This window comes from Salmo salar, chromosome 28 (assembly GCF_965601325.2).
Source record: "Salmo salar chromosome 28, fSalSal1, whole genome shotgun sequence".
Taxonomy (NCBI): Eukaryota; Metazoa; Chordata; class Actinopteri; order Salmoniformes; family Salmonidae; genus Salmo; species Salmo salar.
Genome location: NC_138318.1, coordinates 17892196 through 17912962, shown reverse-complemented (window position 1 = coordinate 17912962; position 20767 = coordinate 17892196). Strand labels below are relative to the sequence as shown.

At 41.9% G+C, this 20767-nt stretch overlaps 1 protein-coding gene across 1 annotated transcript in view; it reads left to right on the top strand.

Moving 5' to 3' along the window:
* The window catches only part of LOC106589575 (extracellular serine/threonine protein kinase FAM20C), a 68038-nt gene that overhangs the window by 11004 nt on the left and 36267 nt on the right, over positions 1 to 20767 (top strand). The window contains exon 3 of the mRNA XM_014179708.3: positions 2899 to 2977. Within this exon, the coding sequence (XP_014035183.1) occupies positions 2899 to 2977 (79 nt within the window). The remainder of the gene's footprint in view (positions 1 to 2898; positions 2978 to 20767) is intronic.

Below are 20767 nucleotides of genomic sequence, written 5' to 3'. Positions count from 1 at the left end.
TATATACTGTACATAATTGGTTCCGACCCCTCTTTATCTGATTTCTGCCACGGAACTTCCCCAGGTTTCCTGTTTTAGGGAAGCCTGGTATGCGATGAGGCTAAGTCAGGACATCTGATTACTAAGTGAGTATGCAAACAGTCTAGAGACTGAAGCATTGACATTTTCACTTGAACTTTTCGTCCTTTTCTCTCTTTTGTACAGCACCTGTCAACATCTCTTTAACATGAAACAGCATGTAAAATAGGAACATAATTGGAAAATGCCATGGATACCCCCACTCTCAACTTAAACTGGTGACTGAACTAAGATTTGTTAAAGGCAATGGTATTGCTGTTGTGATTAGTTGTGTAGTTTTGGGTACCGGTAGTTAGGAGTACGGCAAACACCTTATTTCATTGGTTCCTCAATATACATTTACCATATTACAATGTAGGCTATGTGTTACAGCACTACTTTTGGTGTCCCCCTCAGGAATTGCTCTTGAGAAAATTTCATGTAATTGTCCCCTCCAAAGTTGATATCAGATTTTCGCCCCTGCAGAGACCCAAAGACAGACAGAGACCGAGAGGCAGACAGACCGAGAGACAGACAGTGAGAGACACAGACAAAGACAGACAGACAGAAGGAAGAAAGAACACAGAGAGAGAGAGAGAGAGCGAATGAGTGAATAAATAAACACAAAGAGAAGATAAGCTATGCCCACTGCCCACAAAATGAGGTGGAAACTGAGCTGCACTTTTTGACCTCCTGCCAAATTTATGACCATGTTAGAGACACACATTTCCCACAGATCACAAAGACCCACAAAGAATTTGAAAACAAATTAAACATTGATAAACTCCCATATTTGTTAGGAGAACTATCGCAGTGTGCAATCACAGCAGCAAGATCTGTGACCCGTTGCCATGAGAAAAGGGCAACCAGTGGAACACAAACAACATTGTAAATACAACCTATATTTATCTGTTTATTTATATTCCCCTACCTACCAGTGGTACTTCAAAACATGTCACATAACAGTTGAAATGCCTTTATCTTTTTGAAGCCTTTGTGAGTGCAATGTTTACTGTTAATTTCCATATAATTGTTTTTTGTTGTTTTTTGTTGTTGTCATATTTGTTGATTGTTTATTTCATTTGCTGTGGCAATGTAAACATGTTTCCCATGTCAATAAAGCCCCTTTGAATTTAATTGAGACAGAGCGGGAGTGAGAGAGAGAGCAATAGAGACAGAGAGAGACACAGAGAGAGAGAGACAGAGAGAGAGAGAGACAGAGAGACAGAGAGAGAGAGAGAGACAGAGACAGAGAGAGTGAGACAGAGAGAGAGAGAGAGACAGAGAGAGTGAGACAGAGAGACAGAGAGAGAGCGAGACAGAGAGAGACAGAGACAGAGAGAGACAGAGAGAGAGACAGAGAGAGAGAGAGACAGAGAGAGAGATAGAGAAAGAGACAGAGAGAGACAGAGAGAGAGACAGAGGGAGAGAGAGAGACAGAGAGAGAGATAGAGAAAGAGACAGAGAGATAGAGAAAGAGACAGAGAGAGAGACAGAGAGAGAGAGAGAGACAGAGAGAGAGATAGAGAAAGAGAGATAGAGAAAGAGACAGAGAGAGAGACAGAGAGAGAGATAGAGAAAGAGACAGAGAGATAGAGAAAGAGACAGAGAGAGAGACAGAGAGAGAGACAGAGAGAGAGAGAGAGAAAGAGACAGAGAGAGAGACAGAGAGAGAGAGAGAGACAGAGAGAGAGATAGAGAAAGAGACAGAGAGATAGAGAAAGAGACAGAGAGATAGAGAAAGAGACAGAGAGAGAGACAGAGAGAGAGACAGAGAGAGAGACAGAGAGAGAGGTGGAAACTGAGCAGCACTTCCTAACCTTCTGCCAAATGTATGACCATATTAGAGATGCATATTTCCCTCAGATTACACAGACACAAAGAATTCAAAAACAAAGCCAATTTCACCCATATCTGTTGGGTGAAATACCACAGTGTGCCATCACAGCAGCAAGATTTGTGACCTGTTGCCACAAGAAAAGGGCAACCAGTGAAGAACAAACACCATTGTAAATACAACCCATATTTATGTTTATTTATTTCCCCTTTTGTACTATTTGCACATAATTTGAAATGTCTTTATTCTTTTGGAACTTTTGTGAGTGTAATGTTTACTGTTCATTTTTATTGTTTATTTCACTTTGGTTTATTATCTAGTTCACTTGCTTAGGCAATGTAAACATGTGTTTCCCATGCCAATAAAGCCCTTAAATTGAATTGAATTGAAATTGAGAGAGACAGAGAGAGACAGAGACAGAGACTGAGGGAAGAAAGAACAGAGAGAACATGAGGGAAGAAAAGAGAGAACAGAGAGAGAGAGAACAGAGAGCAATGTGATTGCACTCTCCATCCTTCTCCTTCCAGTCTCCTTCCTGGTCAAACAAACACCGTGATATCATCTGTCACTCACTCTAAGTACACTTGATGCTTTCAAGTCAACTGGGAACGCTGAAAAAAACGAGGTCAAGTCATGACGTCAGGGATCTTCAGGTCGGAAAGTCTGAGCCCTAGAAAGATGCCAGAGTTGGATGACAGTTCAAAAAGATTTTTCCCATTCTGAACTCGTTTTTCTTCTCCAGAGTTTCCAGTTGTCTTGATCACACTAAAGTCTGAGATCTCCGAGTTCTGAATTCCCAGTTGTCTTGAAAAGCTGTTAGACACACAGTCTGAAGTGAATCAGTGGGAGAGATTGACCATCCTCTGGAGGGGGAAATCATTACATGATTGACTAGATCATATTTGATTGTGTACTCTATAATGTCATTCTGTGAGGAAATGATTCTGCCATACTGTACATTTGCTGCCAATGACTGTTTTCGTTGTTTGTATTTTTTCCAACAGCCATGAAGTCTGGAGGCACCCAACTGAAACTGATCATGACGTTTCAGAACTATGGACAGGCTCTGTTCAAACCTATGAAGTAAGTAGACTGCTTATGCCAACCTACATAGATTTGTGTGTATTGGGTATATGTTGTGTAATTTGTTAGATATTACTTGTTAGATATTACTGCACTGTAGGAGCTAGAAACACAAGCATTTCGCTACACCCGCAATAACATCTGCTAAACACGTGTATGTGACAAATAAGATTTGATTTGATTTGACTGCATATGCCAACCAGAAATGTTTCGCATGGTGATGTATTGTATAGGTTCAATAGGCTATTTGCACAGTTCTGCAAGGGGATAGTCTCAATGTGGTCTCAGAGCATTTCGTAAATCCAAGACACTCCGTTTAGTATGATATGTTTATGATATGTTACGTTTCGTATGGTATGTATTAATGAGTGGATGTCCATCATCCATTTCGTATAATATGATATAAATTACAATTCATATGATATGTTACGAATTGCAATTCGTACAGTTTTTTACGAATTTGCAAAATGTATGATATGTTATGAATTCCAATTTTGTTTTGGGTAACATTAGCTAGGTGTGGCTAACGCTAACATTAGCTAACTAATTAGCTAACCCACCCACCCTGAACGACCAACCAACCACCCACCCTGAACGACCAACCAACCACCCACCCACCCACCCTGAACGACCAACCAACCACCCTGAATGACCAACCAACCACCCACCCACCCTTACCTCAGGGATTCGATCTTGCAACCTTTCGGTTACTAGTCCAACACTCTAACCACTAGGCTACCTGCCACCCCAGATGAATAAAGGTTAAATGAAAACAACAATTATTTAATGCATCCTTATCTGTATCCAGGTTGGCCATATTGTGATGATGATATACTTCCTCATGATAGACTAAGTCCTTTAGTCCTAATCCCTTTCGTGATTGTTGTAGCTAGCTGGGTTTTAAATGTAATTCCTTTTGTTATCGTAATTGTAATTTAATTGAGGGTTAATCATTGTCACCCTCCTGTTGTGTTTGGCCTCAGTGTCAGTGTGGAGGGCTGGGTTAAGCCTGTGGATGATAGCAGGGAGGATGAGGTGGCGGAGGCAGAGAGAAGCTATTCAGAGGCTGTCATAATTACTAACTACTTCAGTCTACTCACATAAAGTCAAGCTAGACGCACCTCAAATCACCCTGACATAACTTTGTGTGTGTGTTTGGGTGTGTGTGTGTGTGCGCGTGTGGGTACGCAGCTGTAACATCGCAAAGAGGCTCAGAGGAGGAGCATACCAACAAATACTGAAATAAAATACAAATCTATCCAGATTATCTCTCTGCGGTACACTAATATTGAACTTAAAACAGAAACAAATCTATTTGTTGTCTGCAGCTGTCAACTCATCTCCGGTAGTAGCCACTTGGTGTTCCTATAATCTAGAGAAAGGAGGGGCAGGAGGAGTATGAGGGTTGTTTTCACTCCCCCGTCTTGATACACTTCATTTAACAAAACATGGCCATCCCAACTGTCTTGACTGCACAGTTGGATGCCGTTCTCCGTCCAGCTGTCACTCCTCCATACTATCCCCAATTTTGTTTGTTTACTATGCTTGTGGGGACTTCTGGTCCCCACAAATATAGTTAATCCCGTCCACACACACACTGACATACACGCACACATACACACATACACACGCACACTGACATACAGTGACATACATGCACACATCGTTCCATAACACCCCACCAACTCACACCTCTCTCCTCAATCTGTTGGCGTGTTGCCACATGGTGCATCAAAGAGACAGAGGTGCAACATCAAAGACTTCACAGGGCATCAGCTTCTCCTCTGAACACAAATGCATCATGGGAGAGATCGGGCTCCTTCTACCAGTAAACCAGCTTCAGAATAGAAAGGCACAGAGCAGAAATCCAATAGTGCTGCTCTTTATCGATCCCATGTCTGTCTCTCTCTCTCTCTCTCTCTCTCTCTCTCTCTCTCTCTCTCTCTCTCTCTTATCGACAAATATTGAAATACAATCAAAATCCATTCAGATTATCTCTCTGCGGTACACTAATACTGAACTTAAACAAAAACTAAATTACAGAAATGAAATTACGTTTGGGATTTAAATCTATTTGTTGTCTGCAGCTGTCAACTCATCTCTGGTATTATCCCCTTGGTGTTCATACCCTCTCACTCCTTGTATAACTGACCCTGTGGGGACACACAATTCAGTCCCATTCAAAGTCCTATTTTCCCTAACCTCAACCCAAAAACCTAACCTTAACCCAAAAGCCTAACCTTAACCCAAAAACATAACCCTAACCCAAAAACTTAACCCTAGCTCCTAACCATGAAACTAACCCTAATTCTAGCACAAATACTAATTCTAACCTGAAACCCTAAACCTCCTAGAAATAGCATTAGACCTTGAGGGGACTAACAAAATGACCCCAGTTGGTCAAATATTGTTTTGTTTACTATTCTTGTGGGGACTTCTGGTCCTCACAAGTATAGTTAAACACATCCGCACACGTACACGCACACGCACAGGCACACGCACAGGCACACGCACACGTACAGGCACAGGCACACGCACACGCACACGTACGCGCACGCGCACGCACACACACACACACACACACACACACACATACACATACACATACACATACACACACACACACACACACACACACACACACTCTTGTACAGCTAACCTCGTGGGGACACAGACTTCAGTCACATTCAAAATCCTATTTTCCCTAACCCTAACCCACACTCTTAACCTTACCTTAACCTTAACCCTAACCTTAACCCTAACCCTAGCTCCTAACCCTGACCCTTAAGGTAATTCTAACCCTAACACTAATTCTAACCTTAACCCTAAACCCACTAGAAAAATCATTTGACCTCGTAGGGACGAACAAAATGTCCCCAGTTGGTCAATTTTTTGTTTGTTTACTATTATTTTGGGGACTTCTGGTCCCCACAAGAATAGTTAAACACACACACACAAACACACATACAAACACACACACATTGCCACATGGTGCATCAAAGAGATAAAGCCGCAACATCAAAGACTTCACAGGGCATCAGCTTCTCCTCTGAACAAAAATGCATCATGGGAGAGATCGGGCTTCTTCTACCAGTAAACCGGCTTAAGAATAGAATGGTACAGAGCATATCGCTCTCTCTCTCTCAATTCAATTTAATTTAACGACTTTATTGGCATGAAAAACATATGTTAACATTGCCAAAGTAAGTGAACTAGATAATAAACTAGATAATAAACGATAAAAATTACACTCACCAAAGTTCCAAAAGAATAAAGACATTACAAATGTCATATTATGTACAAATAATTAAAGTACAAAAGGGAAAATAAATAAACATAAATATGGTTTGTATTTACAATGGTGTTTGTTCTTAACTGGTTGCCCTTTTCTTGTGGCAACAGGTCACAAATCGTGCTGCTGTGATGACACACTGTGGTATTTCACCCAACAGATATGGGAGTTTATCAAAATTGGCTTTGTTTTCGAATTCTTTGTGTATCTGTGTAATCTGAGGGAAATATGTGTATAGTCAAAGCTTTCCTTAAGTTTGGTCAGGCATAGCGGTCAGGTATTCTGCCACGGTGTACTCTCTGTTTAGGGCCAAATAAGCCAAATTCTCCGTTTTTTTGTTAATTCTTTCCAATGAGTCAATTCTTTTTGTTTTCTCACGATTTGGTTGGGTCTAATTGTGTTGCTGTCAAGGGGCTCTGTTTGTGAACAGAGCCCCAGGACCAGCTTGCTTAGGGGAATCTCCTCCAGGTTCATCTCTCTGTAAGTGATGGCTTAGCTCTCTCTCTCTCTCTCTCTCTCTCTCTCTCTCTCTCTCTCCCTCTCTCTCTCTCTAGGGGTGCTGTTGATGCAGGTCTCAATGTTCTGTGCTGTGGAGAGGTGTGCTTTTAGAGACGTTACTGTATGTACTTCCATTATGGTTTGACATGTCTATCCTGTGTCTTTACTGTAAGGTTATTGCATCCTGAAGCCTTGTGTTTTGTGAAGAGTTCACAAATCCGTAGGCAATTTGGGGCATGAGTCAAGTCAGTCAGCTTCCCGAAAGCATTGCCCAACCCAGGCATCAGGCCTGTGTGAAAAAGACCTATAAGTCTGATGATTCACCTCTTGACGTCGGCCTTGTCATGTTGGGTGCGTTACAAATGATCTATCCATCCTATTTAGTTGCACAATGAGGTAGAGACACCCACGGTACAGTCTAGTCCACTGGCTTTGTTGGTTAGCCTGGAATCCTAACTGATATCCTCCATTTCACCATGATTCTAGCCTGATTCCAGGCTGTTTGGGGGTATAGAGGGGTAGGTCGGGCGTAAACACTGCATCTGTAACGATCATTATTCTGACAGCCAGTCTGTTTCTCCGTCTCATCTGTTTGTGTGAATGGAGGAGACGTGATCGTCATACATACAGCCAAATTAGCCCCTGAGTACACAGACATCGTTAGTTAGCTGATGAGATCAAATGGGAGGCAGGGTTGGGTGTTGATATAATGATGGCTTCTGTTCCGGCATTCCCGGTTAATTGTATTGTTTGTCAACCACCGCCACTGAGTCATACAGTGCACACAAATCAAACAAATATGCCCTGTCGCTTTCTATGGAGACAAATTGTATAGTCTGTATAGTATCAATCACCCACAGGAACTGGGTAAGAGAGGAATGTTCATAATAAAGACTGGAAGGAAGTTAATGGAATTGTACCTAACACATAGGAACCATCTGTTTGATGTGTCGATGCAGTTCCATTACAGACATTACTATGTGCCCGTCCTCCCCAATTAAGGGGCCACCAGCAGCCTGTGCAATCCACGACTGTATAGTTGATTGATGGACAGTTTGAGAGTAGAGCCAGTGCAATATTTTTCACTGTTTTGGTCAACATATTGACAACACAAAATATAAATAACTCCCTGAAGATATGTCTGTGTAGGCCTGTAACTCACATTAAATATTGAAACATTTCCTAAAAATGGGCAGGATGTGAAACAGTGTTTTATCAAATAGCATCAGCGCTCCAAGCAATGCACTGTATTGAGATGAAAATGTCTGAAATGAATAAGACGTGTCTGAACAGAATGAGTGTTTTTCATTCACTTTGATGGCCACTTGGCTTCTCTCAGAGAACAATGCAGCCACATGACAATACAACGAGCACAACAGTCTGACAATATAGGAATAGTTCCCTTCTATTGTCACTTGTCATTATGTTTCGTCAGCCTCAGAGAGACATTTCAAACTAACACATTGTCACATATCCTCCTCTCTTTTAGTCTCTAATACAATATAAACAGTATTTCACATTCTCATCACATAACACCCCACCTCTCTCTCTTCTCTTTCCCCCTCTCTCTCCCGCACACCTTTCTCTCTCTCTCTCTATTCTCTGTGTTTTACCTAATACAATATAGCTGTAATTAACAATATCTTCTGATCCTGTCGTGGAAATATTGAATCAAATATTTCTCAGATACCGGAACTTGTAAATTCAAATAGACTTTATTATAAAAGTAACAGAAGCCGAGCTGGTCCATGGAACAAGTGAATTTTCTTGTTACAGACCTCAGGTCTTATAGGTTTCCACCTTCAAATTACACACATGGTCATTCCCCTCTATGTAGATGATTAACACCCCTTGGTCTCTCACCTCCATTATCTGTCTGTCTCAATTCTTGCTAGTTAACGCCCACATCTGCTCAGTTTAGATTATATTGGTGGCGGTGCCATAGTATTAATACAAAAAAGAATGCATTTATTGCATATATACGTTCCTAATATAAGTGCTTTTCTAATAATACTTGATTAGTACAAACATATGTTCTTATTACAGATACATGGCTTTTGGTGCCTATATTAATTCATTAAGGTACACATTTTCGGCTTACGTTCTGTTTTTACATGTCTAGTGATTAACTCCATGTTGACCCAGCCTGTACACTCCCATGGATTCTGCTTACGTTTTGTTTTTACACGTCCAATGGTTAACTCCATGTTGATCCAGCTCTGTCCATTCCCCTGGGCTCAGCCTTTATTCTGCTTCCACATGTCTATTAATTAACCCTATGTTGAGTCTGCTCACTACTTCTGGGAGAGCAGTATAGATACTGGGAAATCAACCATAGCCATGAATTTTCACGTACAATCCTGATTGTGATTTGGCTTTGACTGGCCTCAGGACAACTGGTTGAGAGGAGATGAATATGAGACAGATTTAAAAGGAGGGGAACTCACACATTATGATGCCAAGAATGACTCAGCTTCAGGCCATGAACGGTTGATACTGTAGTAGATGTTTAACCTCTAAACCACAGGTTCAGGGTCACATTTAGTTTTATGGTGAACAGATACTGATTCGAGTAAGGTTATCTGAGCCCATGTGGCTCAGTTGGTAGAGCATAGCGCTTGCAATGCCAGGATTGTGGGTTTGATTCCCACGGGAGATCAGTATGAAAATGTATGCACTCACTTCTGGATGAGAGCATCTGGTAAAAGCTGTGGCGATTGAAGAGTCATCTTATGACACAGAGCAGTGATTGTTAGATGGGATGCCTAGCCCAGGCTGTCATTGTAAATATTAATGTGTTTTTCATTGACCTTCCTGGTAAAATAACAAGAATGTCACACTCTTCAAAGCCCTGAGCACAGATCTAGGATCAGCTTAGTTTCACCCTACGATAATTTAACCATTAGGAGGAAACATACCTTAGATCAGTGTCTTAGTACAAGTTGCCTGTGTCCCGAGCGGGAGCAGATATGAAGTGAGTCAGAGAGGGAATAATTCATTAGTAAAGATCCCAGTGTGATCACATGATACAACAGCACTTTGAGCCCAACACTGATTTAGCAAATTACCCCCTAATGTTTTGACAATTTCTCTGTTGTAATAATTGGGTCCTCTGGGCATTGAGTTCAGCGGGGTTTGTGTTGAAGTAATTATAATATGTTTATGAAAGCCTAATGAATGGGAGGCATTGTGAAAGGATAACACGCTTGCAAATGTAACACATGGAGATGTGTGAAACTTACTCCTCAGCCTGAAGTGTCCCCACTTGCACCAGTGAATAGCTAGTTTTTGGAGTGGCGCTGACTGGTAAGACGCTTCAGGAGGGTGGTCACGTGTCCTAGCAAGGCAGAGGTCCTGAGTTGGCGTGATACTCTCTAAGCAAGCAGCGCGATGTCTTTTACAAGTACACACACATTGACACAAATGTGACTCGGTACCGGTAACCCCTGTATTGCCTCGTTGTTGTTATTTTATTGTGTTACTTTTATTACATTTTTTACTTTAGTTTATTTAGTAAATATTTTCTTAACTCTATTTCTTGAATGGCATTGTTGGTTAAGGGCTTGTAAATAAGCATTTCACGGTAAGGTCTACATCTGTTGTATTCGGCGCATGTGACAAATAACATTGTACTTGATTTGATGTGGTTCCCTGTACAGTCCGAGGATGCTCCACACGTGATCGTGTTTAGCCGCGGGGCTGTGTTTAAACCGACCTCCTACTCTCAGACCTACGGTGATCTGACTAGCAGTCTATGGCCCTGTGATGCTGTATATAGGCTAGCTAATGCATAGTGCCCTCCTAGCCAATGCAAACGGTCAATATGGTTTATTGTACAATGGCACAATACTGTCTTTGTGGATTAGGTTTATCGCTACACAATGTGTTGAACAAACAGCAGTGCTATTGAACGTTGTTCGATTGTCTTTTGCCGTATTTATTTAGCTTAGATTTTTAGGGTTGTTTACAATAAGACAGCATTTGATGTGTCCTCCATGCCGTGCCTCTGCTCCTCTCCACTCTCCTCTGCTCAGCATTGTCTGGCGTCACTGAGTCTCATCGTTATAGATGAACACTTCTCGGCCCAGTGTGTCTCCTCACCACACTCTTGATGATTCTGGACATGCTGTGTTCCTAACTGTCACTTTATTTTTAGTTTAGGGAGCAAACAGAGGCATTCTGTGTTCCATTCAGTGATAGCTAGCTAGCTCTGCCATCCATGCATTACTCACAGCTTCCACGCTGTGAGTGTTTAGGCCTTAGAAACATTTCTCCAAAAAGCTAAAAACCTCCCTGCAGGTTTATTATTATCAGTTAGAATTTCCACTGTTAAAGGAATGATAACACTTTGTTTTTGTGGTTAGGAAAGGAAAGGTGACAGGTTAGTACAGAATCTGCATAGCAAAGGTTTTGTGTGTGTTTGTCTTTGCGCGCGTGCGCGTACTGTGCGTGTGTGACTCCACTCCTGCCATTTCTGTGTTGTCTCAGAGGCATATTGTTTATGGCTCATCACATTAAGGCAGGCTCTGATAAACCCTCTCATTGTCTCTGGGAAGACAGAGAAGGTTAATCACTCAGTTTTCATGACACTAATGTACACAACTCCTCCTCCTCCCCTCCTCCTCCGAACTCGTCCGTCTCTGTTCTCCTCTGGAGAGAAAAAGAGTCATTTTAGCGGTAGCTCATTGTGTGACTGTGTCAGTTGATATCAACTGTCACCTTGTCTCGTCTCATGGAGAGGGGAGCTCCGTCCCTCCGAGGCAGATAGTGCTGGTCTAGCTATCTATCTGTCTGTGTACTCAGGGGCTGCTCTCAATGGCTCATCAGCCATCGCTTTGATTCTTTTCAAACTACTTCATGGGAAACAGTGCATACTCCTTTCATCCTGACATACCTGGGTAGTAGACGTGCAACAGCTGTGTAACTCTGCCTAACGTTGAGACGCCCCGTGGTTTCTCTTTTCCAGTGCTCTGGCCCTCGTTTATAGGCGTAGGTTTAGCCTAGTTTCCTGCATGTCGTCTGTCTACAGCAACACAGACTGTCTATCTGTCTGTTAACAACCTGAAGCTGTAAAACTCTACACCCCTCAGTCTCTCTCTCTGTTTTATAACCTGTAGTTAGTGTCAGAGAAAAGCCCCTCAGGAGAATCATTAATAGATAATGAAGCAGGGGGTGAAACGCCACGCCGACAGTCCCAAAAAGTCTTGACAGTCAGGTTTAATTATGACACCGCAGGGCCGGTGTCACGTTTTTACTCCTTACATCTCCTCTCACCAGATGGACAGTTGGTCTAATTGGAGTTTTTACTAAGGAGCTGTAAGCTAAGTGATCTGATATGAAATGTTGTGTTGTATAGGTCTATATGCATGTTGTGATGCGTCATTATCTGACAACCGTTAAATCTATTTGCTGCTGTACATGGTAGCTTTGGTCTTTTCCAAAGCTAAGTGATTTGATTCTAAAAACACAATGCTGTGTTCATGTTTTGATGCAGAATAATTGAAAAACATCTAAATATGTATATTGCTGTACGGTGGCTTTAGTCTTTTCCTTAGGAGCTAGATAAACAAATGAATCTGAAACATAATGTTGGGGTGTCGGCCTGTATGCATATTGTGATGCATATTTATCTGAGGAATAAAGAACAGGACAATCTGCATTGCTGTTGTATGTATCTTTGTGTATGTATTTTGTATGTATCATTGTATGTATCTTTGTGTATGTATTTTGTATGTATCATTGTATGTATCTTTGTGGATGGCTGTCAGTCAGCATTCTAAAGTCCCCATATTGTTAGGAATTGAAAACCTGGTCACGGTGTGGAGAAATGCTAGATGCAAAATATAAGGTAAAAAACGTCTATATTTAAAGGTTTGACAGACATAGACAGACATAGACAGACATAGACAGACATATGCATATGGCAAGAGAGACACGTTCCCCTAAGAGGTTTGCAGAAAATCTCTCCCCCTCCAGAGGGGAGGGCAGACCTAAATACTCTTGCCTTATCTGTTCGATGTTTCACCCTTCCGTGCCTGGTGCAAAGCATTAAATCAAGGCTAAGACCGTAGGGTTGAGTAGACTATACATTTTAAACATCTTAATCGTTTAAGAACGCCCATGGCCAATTTTATGGCTCAAGGGCCCAGGTACCAGTTACTAAGACCTGCTTTATCGTGACCTCTGGGATTAAAGAGGGTACCTAAAGGCCAAATTCCAATAGTGAATGATCATCAGAAAATAGCATTCTTAACAATAGACAGTATAATGGGGCTTAAAGATACATCTGCTCACTGCCATAAGCTTTAAATGAGTATAGCGCCTTAGCTCCTTCCCTCACTCTCAAAAGGGATTTTTAACTCCCTGATCTAGCGATGGGAGATGTGGATTGCTCACCCGATTGACCAGCTCCTCCCTTCCTCCCCCTCTTTCCTCCCCTTTCCTTTCTTCGGTGGATAGTCAAAACAAATGATGTAACTGTCCTCAGTGCAAAGCAACGTGTAACATCCCTGTCCCAACATGATTAGTTCTCTAGTCACACCTCTCCTACAGTCCACCAGGGTTGATAAAGGCTTTCTTCTTGGACTCTGTATGTATTAGTTAGATGTTGAATATCATTCATAACTCTCTCTTCACGGTGCTGACCCAGATACAGGCCCAGGTCAGGGTTTTCTCTGCCCTACTCTGATGGTCAAAGAAGACCATTCTAATGTGTTAACATAATGCAGTAGGTTTCAGGGCTTCAGAACATAAAAACCTACACATCTGAACACAAAGCAGCCAGAAGTGTTCCTATATAAATGCATAAGGACACACTTACCATGACAGTTTATTAAGCGTAATGAATAGGCTATGCGTGGGAATGTGACTGTGTCGTCCAAGTGGTAGGCAGTAGTCACAGCTGTTCGGTATGGAACAACAATGAAGAAAATGATTACACTGGGCCTGGAAACTGGTGGCTTATCATTTATAAAATGGTGCTCGTGCGTGTTCCTCCCTCTTATTATCTCCATAGAGTTTAGTAATGTAGGTTGTGAGCTGTGTAAAATGAAAGGATAAAGAAAATAGCATATGGCAACCAGCCCCAACAAAGAAGGTTTATGATTTGCTGTTGCAAAAAAATAAATGACTAGTGTACTTCAGCTTTGTTTGGCCAATCTGGAAGAAAACAGCTTGTGAAACGCATGGTTTTAACTCCATGTATTCGGGACGGACAGTCTTGTTCCTTTTTCAATGGGGAGGGGAAACAGTTATGGTGTTTGTCTAATGGCTTATTCAAATATGAGCTTTGGAATTGAAGCTCTTGTCCAAGCAGGAACTCGTGTCTGGGGGAGTGTCTCGCTCATCAGTCACAGTAATGAGCCAGTGATGAAATCATAAAACAGTGCCAGAAATAGGACTTCATATTGACCTTCTGCCCTACCCCCTTCTTCTCCCTCCCACACAGTAGACATCTTTCATCATCGTCAAGATGGCTGCCACTTGTAGTCTCTCTCTGCAAAACATTAACTCTGTCACACTTTCGAAACACCGATCCAAACAAACTAGTTGGCCAACCATAAATCTAAACGGATTACTTGGCTTTACCATGAAAACATCACATCAGATCAACAAAGTGCTAATACTGCTCCAGCTATGATCACAGTGGTTTTACCATAGAGGAAGTGTGGTGGCTTGGGTTGGGACTATTTTACATTTTAGAGTCTAAAATGACTGTAGAACTTCCTGTGTGAATATGTCATCACAGGCCATTATTTAATTTATGGATGTGTTTTGACATGGGAGGGAGTGTATGGTGAGGCACTGTGGCCGGTTCTGTGGGCTTCGGTTCCCCTGTAGGAAAATATGTGACAGTCATTCAGGAAGAGAGTGACAGAGTAGCACTTATCCCAACACTATAACTGCCACCAGACCTCTCTGCTGGATCCTTCTGGTATTCTGCACCATATTTGGTGGAGTTCTATTTGTTGTAGTTCTATATCTATTTTATGTACAGTATATCTATATATATTGTTCTGTTCTTTAGCTACACTCAGTTCTATTTGTATCATTCATTTAAAAGGGACGTCTATTCTCTTTATTTCTCTCTTTCTCTCCCCCCTTCATCTCTCCCTCTCTCTCTCTGTCTCTATATTTCTCTCTCACCACTTGACTCCCTTTTTCCAGTCCTTCTCCATCCCTTCATCTTGGCAGAAAGCACTGCCCTTCCTCTAATAACAAACATATTTTCTCTTTACCAACCTCACTGATCCAATACGGAGGAAAAGTCCCATCTTAAAATCTCCCTCGTGTTTTCCCCTTCCTTCTCACTTTGTGTTTCGCTCCGTTGACTCTTACCAAAGCAGTTTATCCACATTGTTGGAAAGTGTGAACGGCTGTTTGTGCACTGCCAATGTCGAGGGTGTCGTTTATAATAAATGTTTTCTTCTCTGATAAACGTGTTTTTTTCCCCCCCAATAAAGTGTCCCAGACGGTGCCTGTAAATGTTTAACAAGGTCCGTTTTCGGTTGTAATTTCCACAGTCTATCCTCTCCCCTACTGGTCCTGCTATATTGCTGTGTGTATTATAACACAATGAAAGGTTTGGGTTCTTGTAAAGTCAACCAGAGAGCTTTACGATGTCCTTTTCTCCACTTACATAATAATACAAGGATCTCTGCAGACTGCACTGAGGTTGGGATCCTCCTTTACTGCCTTCACTGTGTGTCCGTCTGGCTCTCTCTTTCTCCCTGGTTCTATTCCACCCTCTCTCTTATCTCCCTATCCTCCTCTCTCTTTCTTCATCTGTCACTCCCTCATCTCCCTCTCAGGGTATCAGAATGGATATTGGCCATGGTGTTTCTCCTCTCTTGTCTCTGCTGCCATACTGCCTGGTCACATGGGCTGAACACCAGGGTTTCTCTCTTATATTTATAGAAGCGTTTCTGTTATCTATCTGCTTACCAACAGCCCCAGTATTCCTCACCCACCAATTGACCGTACTGAGCACTGTGCCTCTGACTATACCACAGGGTTCTGGCTTCTCGCTGTCCCAGCCAACACTATACTGGGTACACACTGGGGTCCCAGATTATTGACAGCCTTTACATAGACCAGCAATAATGACTGTATAAAATAAATCATTCAAATATTGAGCTATATTGTATGCAACAAAAATTGGTAAATATAATTATTTTATACTAATACATTTCTCAGAGAAAGAGATTTAGTTTAACAAGTAATATTTTTTTCTCTTAAAAAGGAAGTGGTCAAAGTTATTGACACCCCTAAAGATTCGTATAAATACAGTAGTAAAACGTTTAGTATTGGTCCCATATTCCGAGCATGCAGTGACTACATCAAGCTGTGACTACATCATGCAGTGACTACATCAAGCAGTGACTACATCATAGCAGTGACTACATCAAGCTGTGACTACATCATGCAGTGACTACATCAAGCTGTGACTACATCATGCAGTGACTACATCAAGCTGTGACTACATCATGCAGTGACTACATCAAGCTGTGACTACATCATGCAGTGACTACATCAAGCTGTGACTACATCATGCAGTGACTACATCAAGCTGTGACTACATCATGCAGTGACTACATCAAGCTGTGACTACATCATGCAGTGACTACATCAAGCTGTGACTACATCAAGCTGTGACTACATCATGCAGTGACTACATCAAGCTGTGACTACATCATGCAGTGACTACATCAAGCTGTGACTACATCATGCAGTGACTACATCATGCAGTGACTACATCAAGCTGTGACTACATCATGCAGTGACTACATCAAGCTGTGACTACATCATGCAGTGACTACATCAAGCTGTGACTACATCATGCAGTGACTACATCAAGCTGTGACTACATCAAGCTGTGACTACATCAAGCTGTGACTACATCATGCAGTGACTACATCATGCAGTGACTACATCATGCAGTGACTACATCAAGCTGTGACTACATCATGCAGTGACTACATCAAGCTGTGACTACATCATGCAGTGACTACATCAAGCTGTGACTACATCATGCAGTGACTACATCAAGCTGTGACTACATCATGCAGTGACTACATCAAGCTGTGACTACATCATGCAGTGACTACATCATGCAGTGACTACATCAAGCTGTGACTACATCATGCAGTGACTACATCAAGCTGTGACTACATCATGCAGTGACTACATCAAGCTGTGACTACATCATGCAGTGACTACATCATGCAGTGACTACCTCATGCAGTGACTACCTCAAGCAGTGACTACATCAAGCTGTGACTACATCAAGCTGTGACTACATCAAGCTGTGACAACATCATGCAGTGACTACATCATGCAGTGACTACATCAAGCTGTGACTACATCATGCAGTGACTACATCAAGCTGTGACTACATCATGCAGTGACTACATCATGCAGTGACTACATCAAGCTGTGACTACATCAAGCTGTGACTACATCAAGCTGTGACTACATCAAGCTGTGACTACATCATGCAGTGACTACATCATGCAGTGACTACATCATGCAGTGACTACATCAAGCTGTGACTACATCATGCAGTGACTACATCATGCAGTGACTACATCATGCAGTGACTACATCAAGCTGTGACTACATCATGCAGTGACTACATCATGCAGTGACTACATCATGCAGTGACTACATCATGCAGTGACTACATCAAGCTGTGACTACATCATGCAGTGACTACATCATGCAGTGACTACATCATGCAGTGACTACATCATGCAGTGACTACATCAAGCTGTGACTGCATCAACTTGTTGGTTGCATTTGCAGTTAGTTTTGGTTGTGCTTCAGATCATTTTGTGCCCAATAGAATTGAATGGTAAATCATGTATTGTTATTTTGGAGTCACTTTTATTGTAATTAAGAATATAATATGTTTCTAAACACTTCTACATTAATGTGGATGCTGCCATGATTAAGGATAATCCTGAATAATGATGAACATGAAAGTTACAGAGGGTCAAAGATGATACTACTTGAAATGCTAACCTCTGTTTGGTGAGACAACAATTTTCCCTGACAACAAAAAGTACTTGTTACATTTTGAATGCTTAGCAGGACAGGAAAATGGTCAAATTCACACACTTATCAAGGGAACACGTGGTCATCCCTAATGCCTCGGACCTGGCAGACTCACTAAATACAAGCGCTTCGATTGTAAATTATGTCTGAGTGTTGGAGTGTGCCCCTGGCTACCATACATTTTAAAAACAAGAAACTGGTTCCGACTGCTTTGCTTAATATAAGGACTTTTAAATGATTTACAGTGCATTCGGAAAGTATTCAGACCCCTTGAGTTTCCCACATTGTTTTGTTACATCCTTATTTTAAAATTAATTAAATCGTTTTTTCCCCCCTCATCAATCTACACATAATACCCCATCATGACAAACCAAATACAGTTTTTTTAAATCTGAAATGTCACATTTTTCAAAGATATTCAGTCCCTTTACTCTGTACTTTGTTGAAGCAGAATTGGCAGTGATTACAGCCTCAAGTCTTTTTGGGTACGACGCTACAAGCTTGGCAGACCTGTATTTGGGGAGTTTCTCTCATTCTTCACTGCAGATCCTCTCAAACTCTGTCAGGTTGGAAGGGGAGTGTTGCCGCACAGCTATTTTCAGGTCTCTCCAGAGACCAAGACAATGCAGGAGTGACTCCGGGACACAGCGTTGATCAAGATCTTCAGTTTCTTGGCAATTTCTCACATGAAATAGCCTCCATTTCTCAGAACAAGAATAGACTGACGAATTTCAGAAGATATGGCTTTGTTTCTGACCATTTTGAGCCAGTAATCGAAACCACAAATGCTGATGCTCCAGATACTCAACTAGTCTAAAGAAGGCCAGTTTTATTGCTTCTTTAATCAGAACAACAGTTTTCAGCTGTGCTAACATAATTGCAAAAGGGTTTTCTAATGATCAATTAGCCTTTTAAAATGATAAACTTGGATTAGCTAACACAACGTGCCATTGGAACACAGGAGTGATGGTTGCTGATAATGGGCCTCTGTACGCCCATGTAGATATTCCATAAAAAATCTGCCGTTTCCAGCTACAATAGTCCTTTACAACATAAACAATGTCTACACTGTATTTCTGATCAATTTGATGTTATTTTAATGGAGAAAAACTTACTTTTTCTTTCAAAAACAAGGACATTTCTAAGTGACCCCAAACCTTTGAACGGTAGTGTTGTCAAGTGTCAGTGTGTAGCGGGTCAGACGAAGTCAGGCGCAGGACACAGAACTGAGTAAAAACGTAACTTTACTAAACCGAACATATATTCCACACTGGGAAAACACACCAGCTCACAGAAATACTGACCACTTCACAACGAACAAACACGCACAAAACCATGTGGGAACCAGAGGGTTAAATAGGGAGTAAATTATAACGTAATGGAAACCAGGTGTGTACAATCAAGACAAAACAACATAGAAAAAGAAACGTAGATCAGTGGCGGCTAGAAAGCCGGTGACATCGACCGCCGAACGTCGCCCGAACAAGGAGAGGCACCAACTTCGGCAGAAGTCGTGACAAGTGTATACTGAACAAAAATATAAAACGCAACATGTAAAGTGTTGGTCCCACGCTTCGTAAACTGAAATCAAAGATCCCATACTCAAAAAAAGTGTATTTTTCTCAAATTGTGTGCACACATTTGTTTGCATTCCTGTTAGTGAGCATTTCTCCTTTGCCAAGATAATTCATCCATCTGACAGGTGTGGCATATCAAGAAGCTAATTAAACAGCATGATCATTACACAGGTGCACCTTGTGCTGGGAACAATGAAGGCCACTCTAAAATGTGCAGTTTTGTCACACAACACAATGCCACAGATGTCTCAAGTTTTGAGGGAGCGTGCAATTGGCATGCTGACTGCAGGAATGTCCACCAAAGCTGTTGCCAGAGAATTAATGTTAATTTCTGTACCATAAGCCACCTCCAATGTAGTTAAAAAAAAAACATGGCAGTATGTCCAACCGGCCTCGCAACCACAGACCACGTGTAACCACGCCAGCCCAGGACTTACAAATCCGGCTTTTTTCACCTGCGGGATTGAGACCAGCCACCTGGACAGCTGATGAAACTGTGGGTTTGCACAAACAAAGAACTCTCATCTGCGTGCTCGTCGTCCTCACCAGATTCTTAACCTGACTGCAGTTCGGCGTCATAACTGACTTCAGTGGGCAAATGCTCACCTTCGATGGCCACTGGCACACTGGAGAAGTGTGCTCTTCACAGATGAATCCCGGTTTCAACTGTACCGAGCAGATGACAGACAGTGTGTATGGCGTCGTGTGGGCAAGCTGTTTGCTGATGTTAACGTTGTGAACAGAGTGCCCCATGGTGGTGGTGGGGTTATGGTATGGGCAGGCATAAGCTATTGACAATGGACACAACTGCATTTCATCAATGGCAATTTGAATGCACAGAGATACCATGACAAGATCCTGAGGCCTGTTGTCGTGCCATTCATCCACCGCCATCACTTCATTTTTCAGCACGGTAATGCACGGCCCCATGTCGCAAGGATCTGTACACAATTCCTGGTAGCTGAAAATGTCCCAGTTCTTCCATGGCCTGCATACTCACCAAACATGTCACCCATTGAGCATGTTTGGGATGCTCTGGATCAACGTGTATAAAAGCATGTTCCAGTTCCCACCAATATCCAGCAACTTCGCACAGTCATTGAAGAGTGGGACAACATTCCACAGGCCACAATCAACAGCCTGATCAACTCTATGCAAAGGAGATGTGTCGCGCTGCATGAGACACCAGACACTGATCTACGCCTCTACCTCTTTAAAAAAAATACTATATCTGTGACCAACAGATGCATATCTGTATTCCCAGTCATGTGAAATCCATAGATTAGGGCCTAATGAATTAATTTCAATTAAAGATTTTCTTTATTTGAACTGTAACTAAAATATTTGAAATTGTTGCATGCTGCGTTT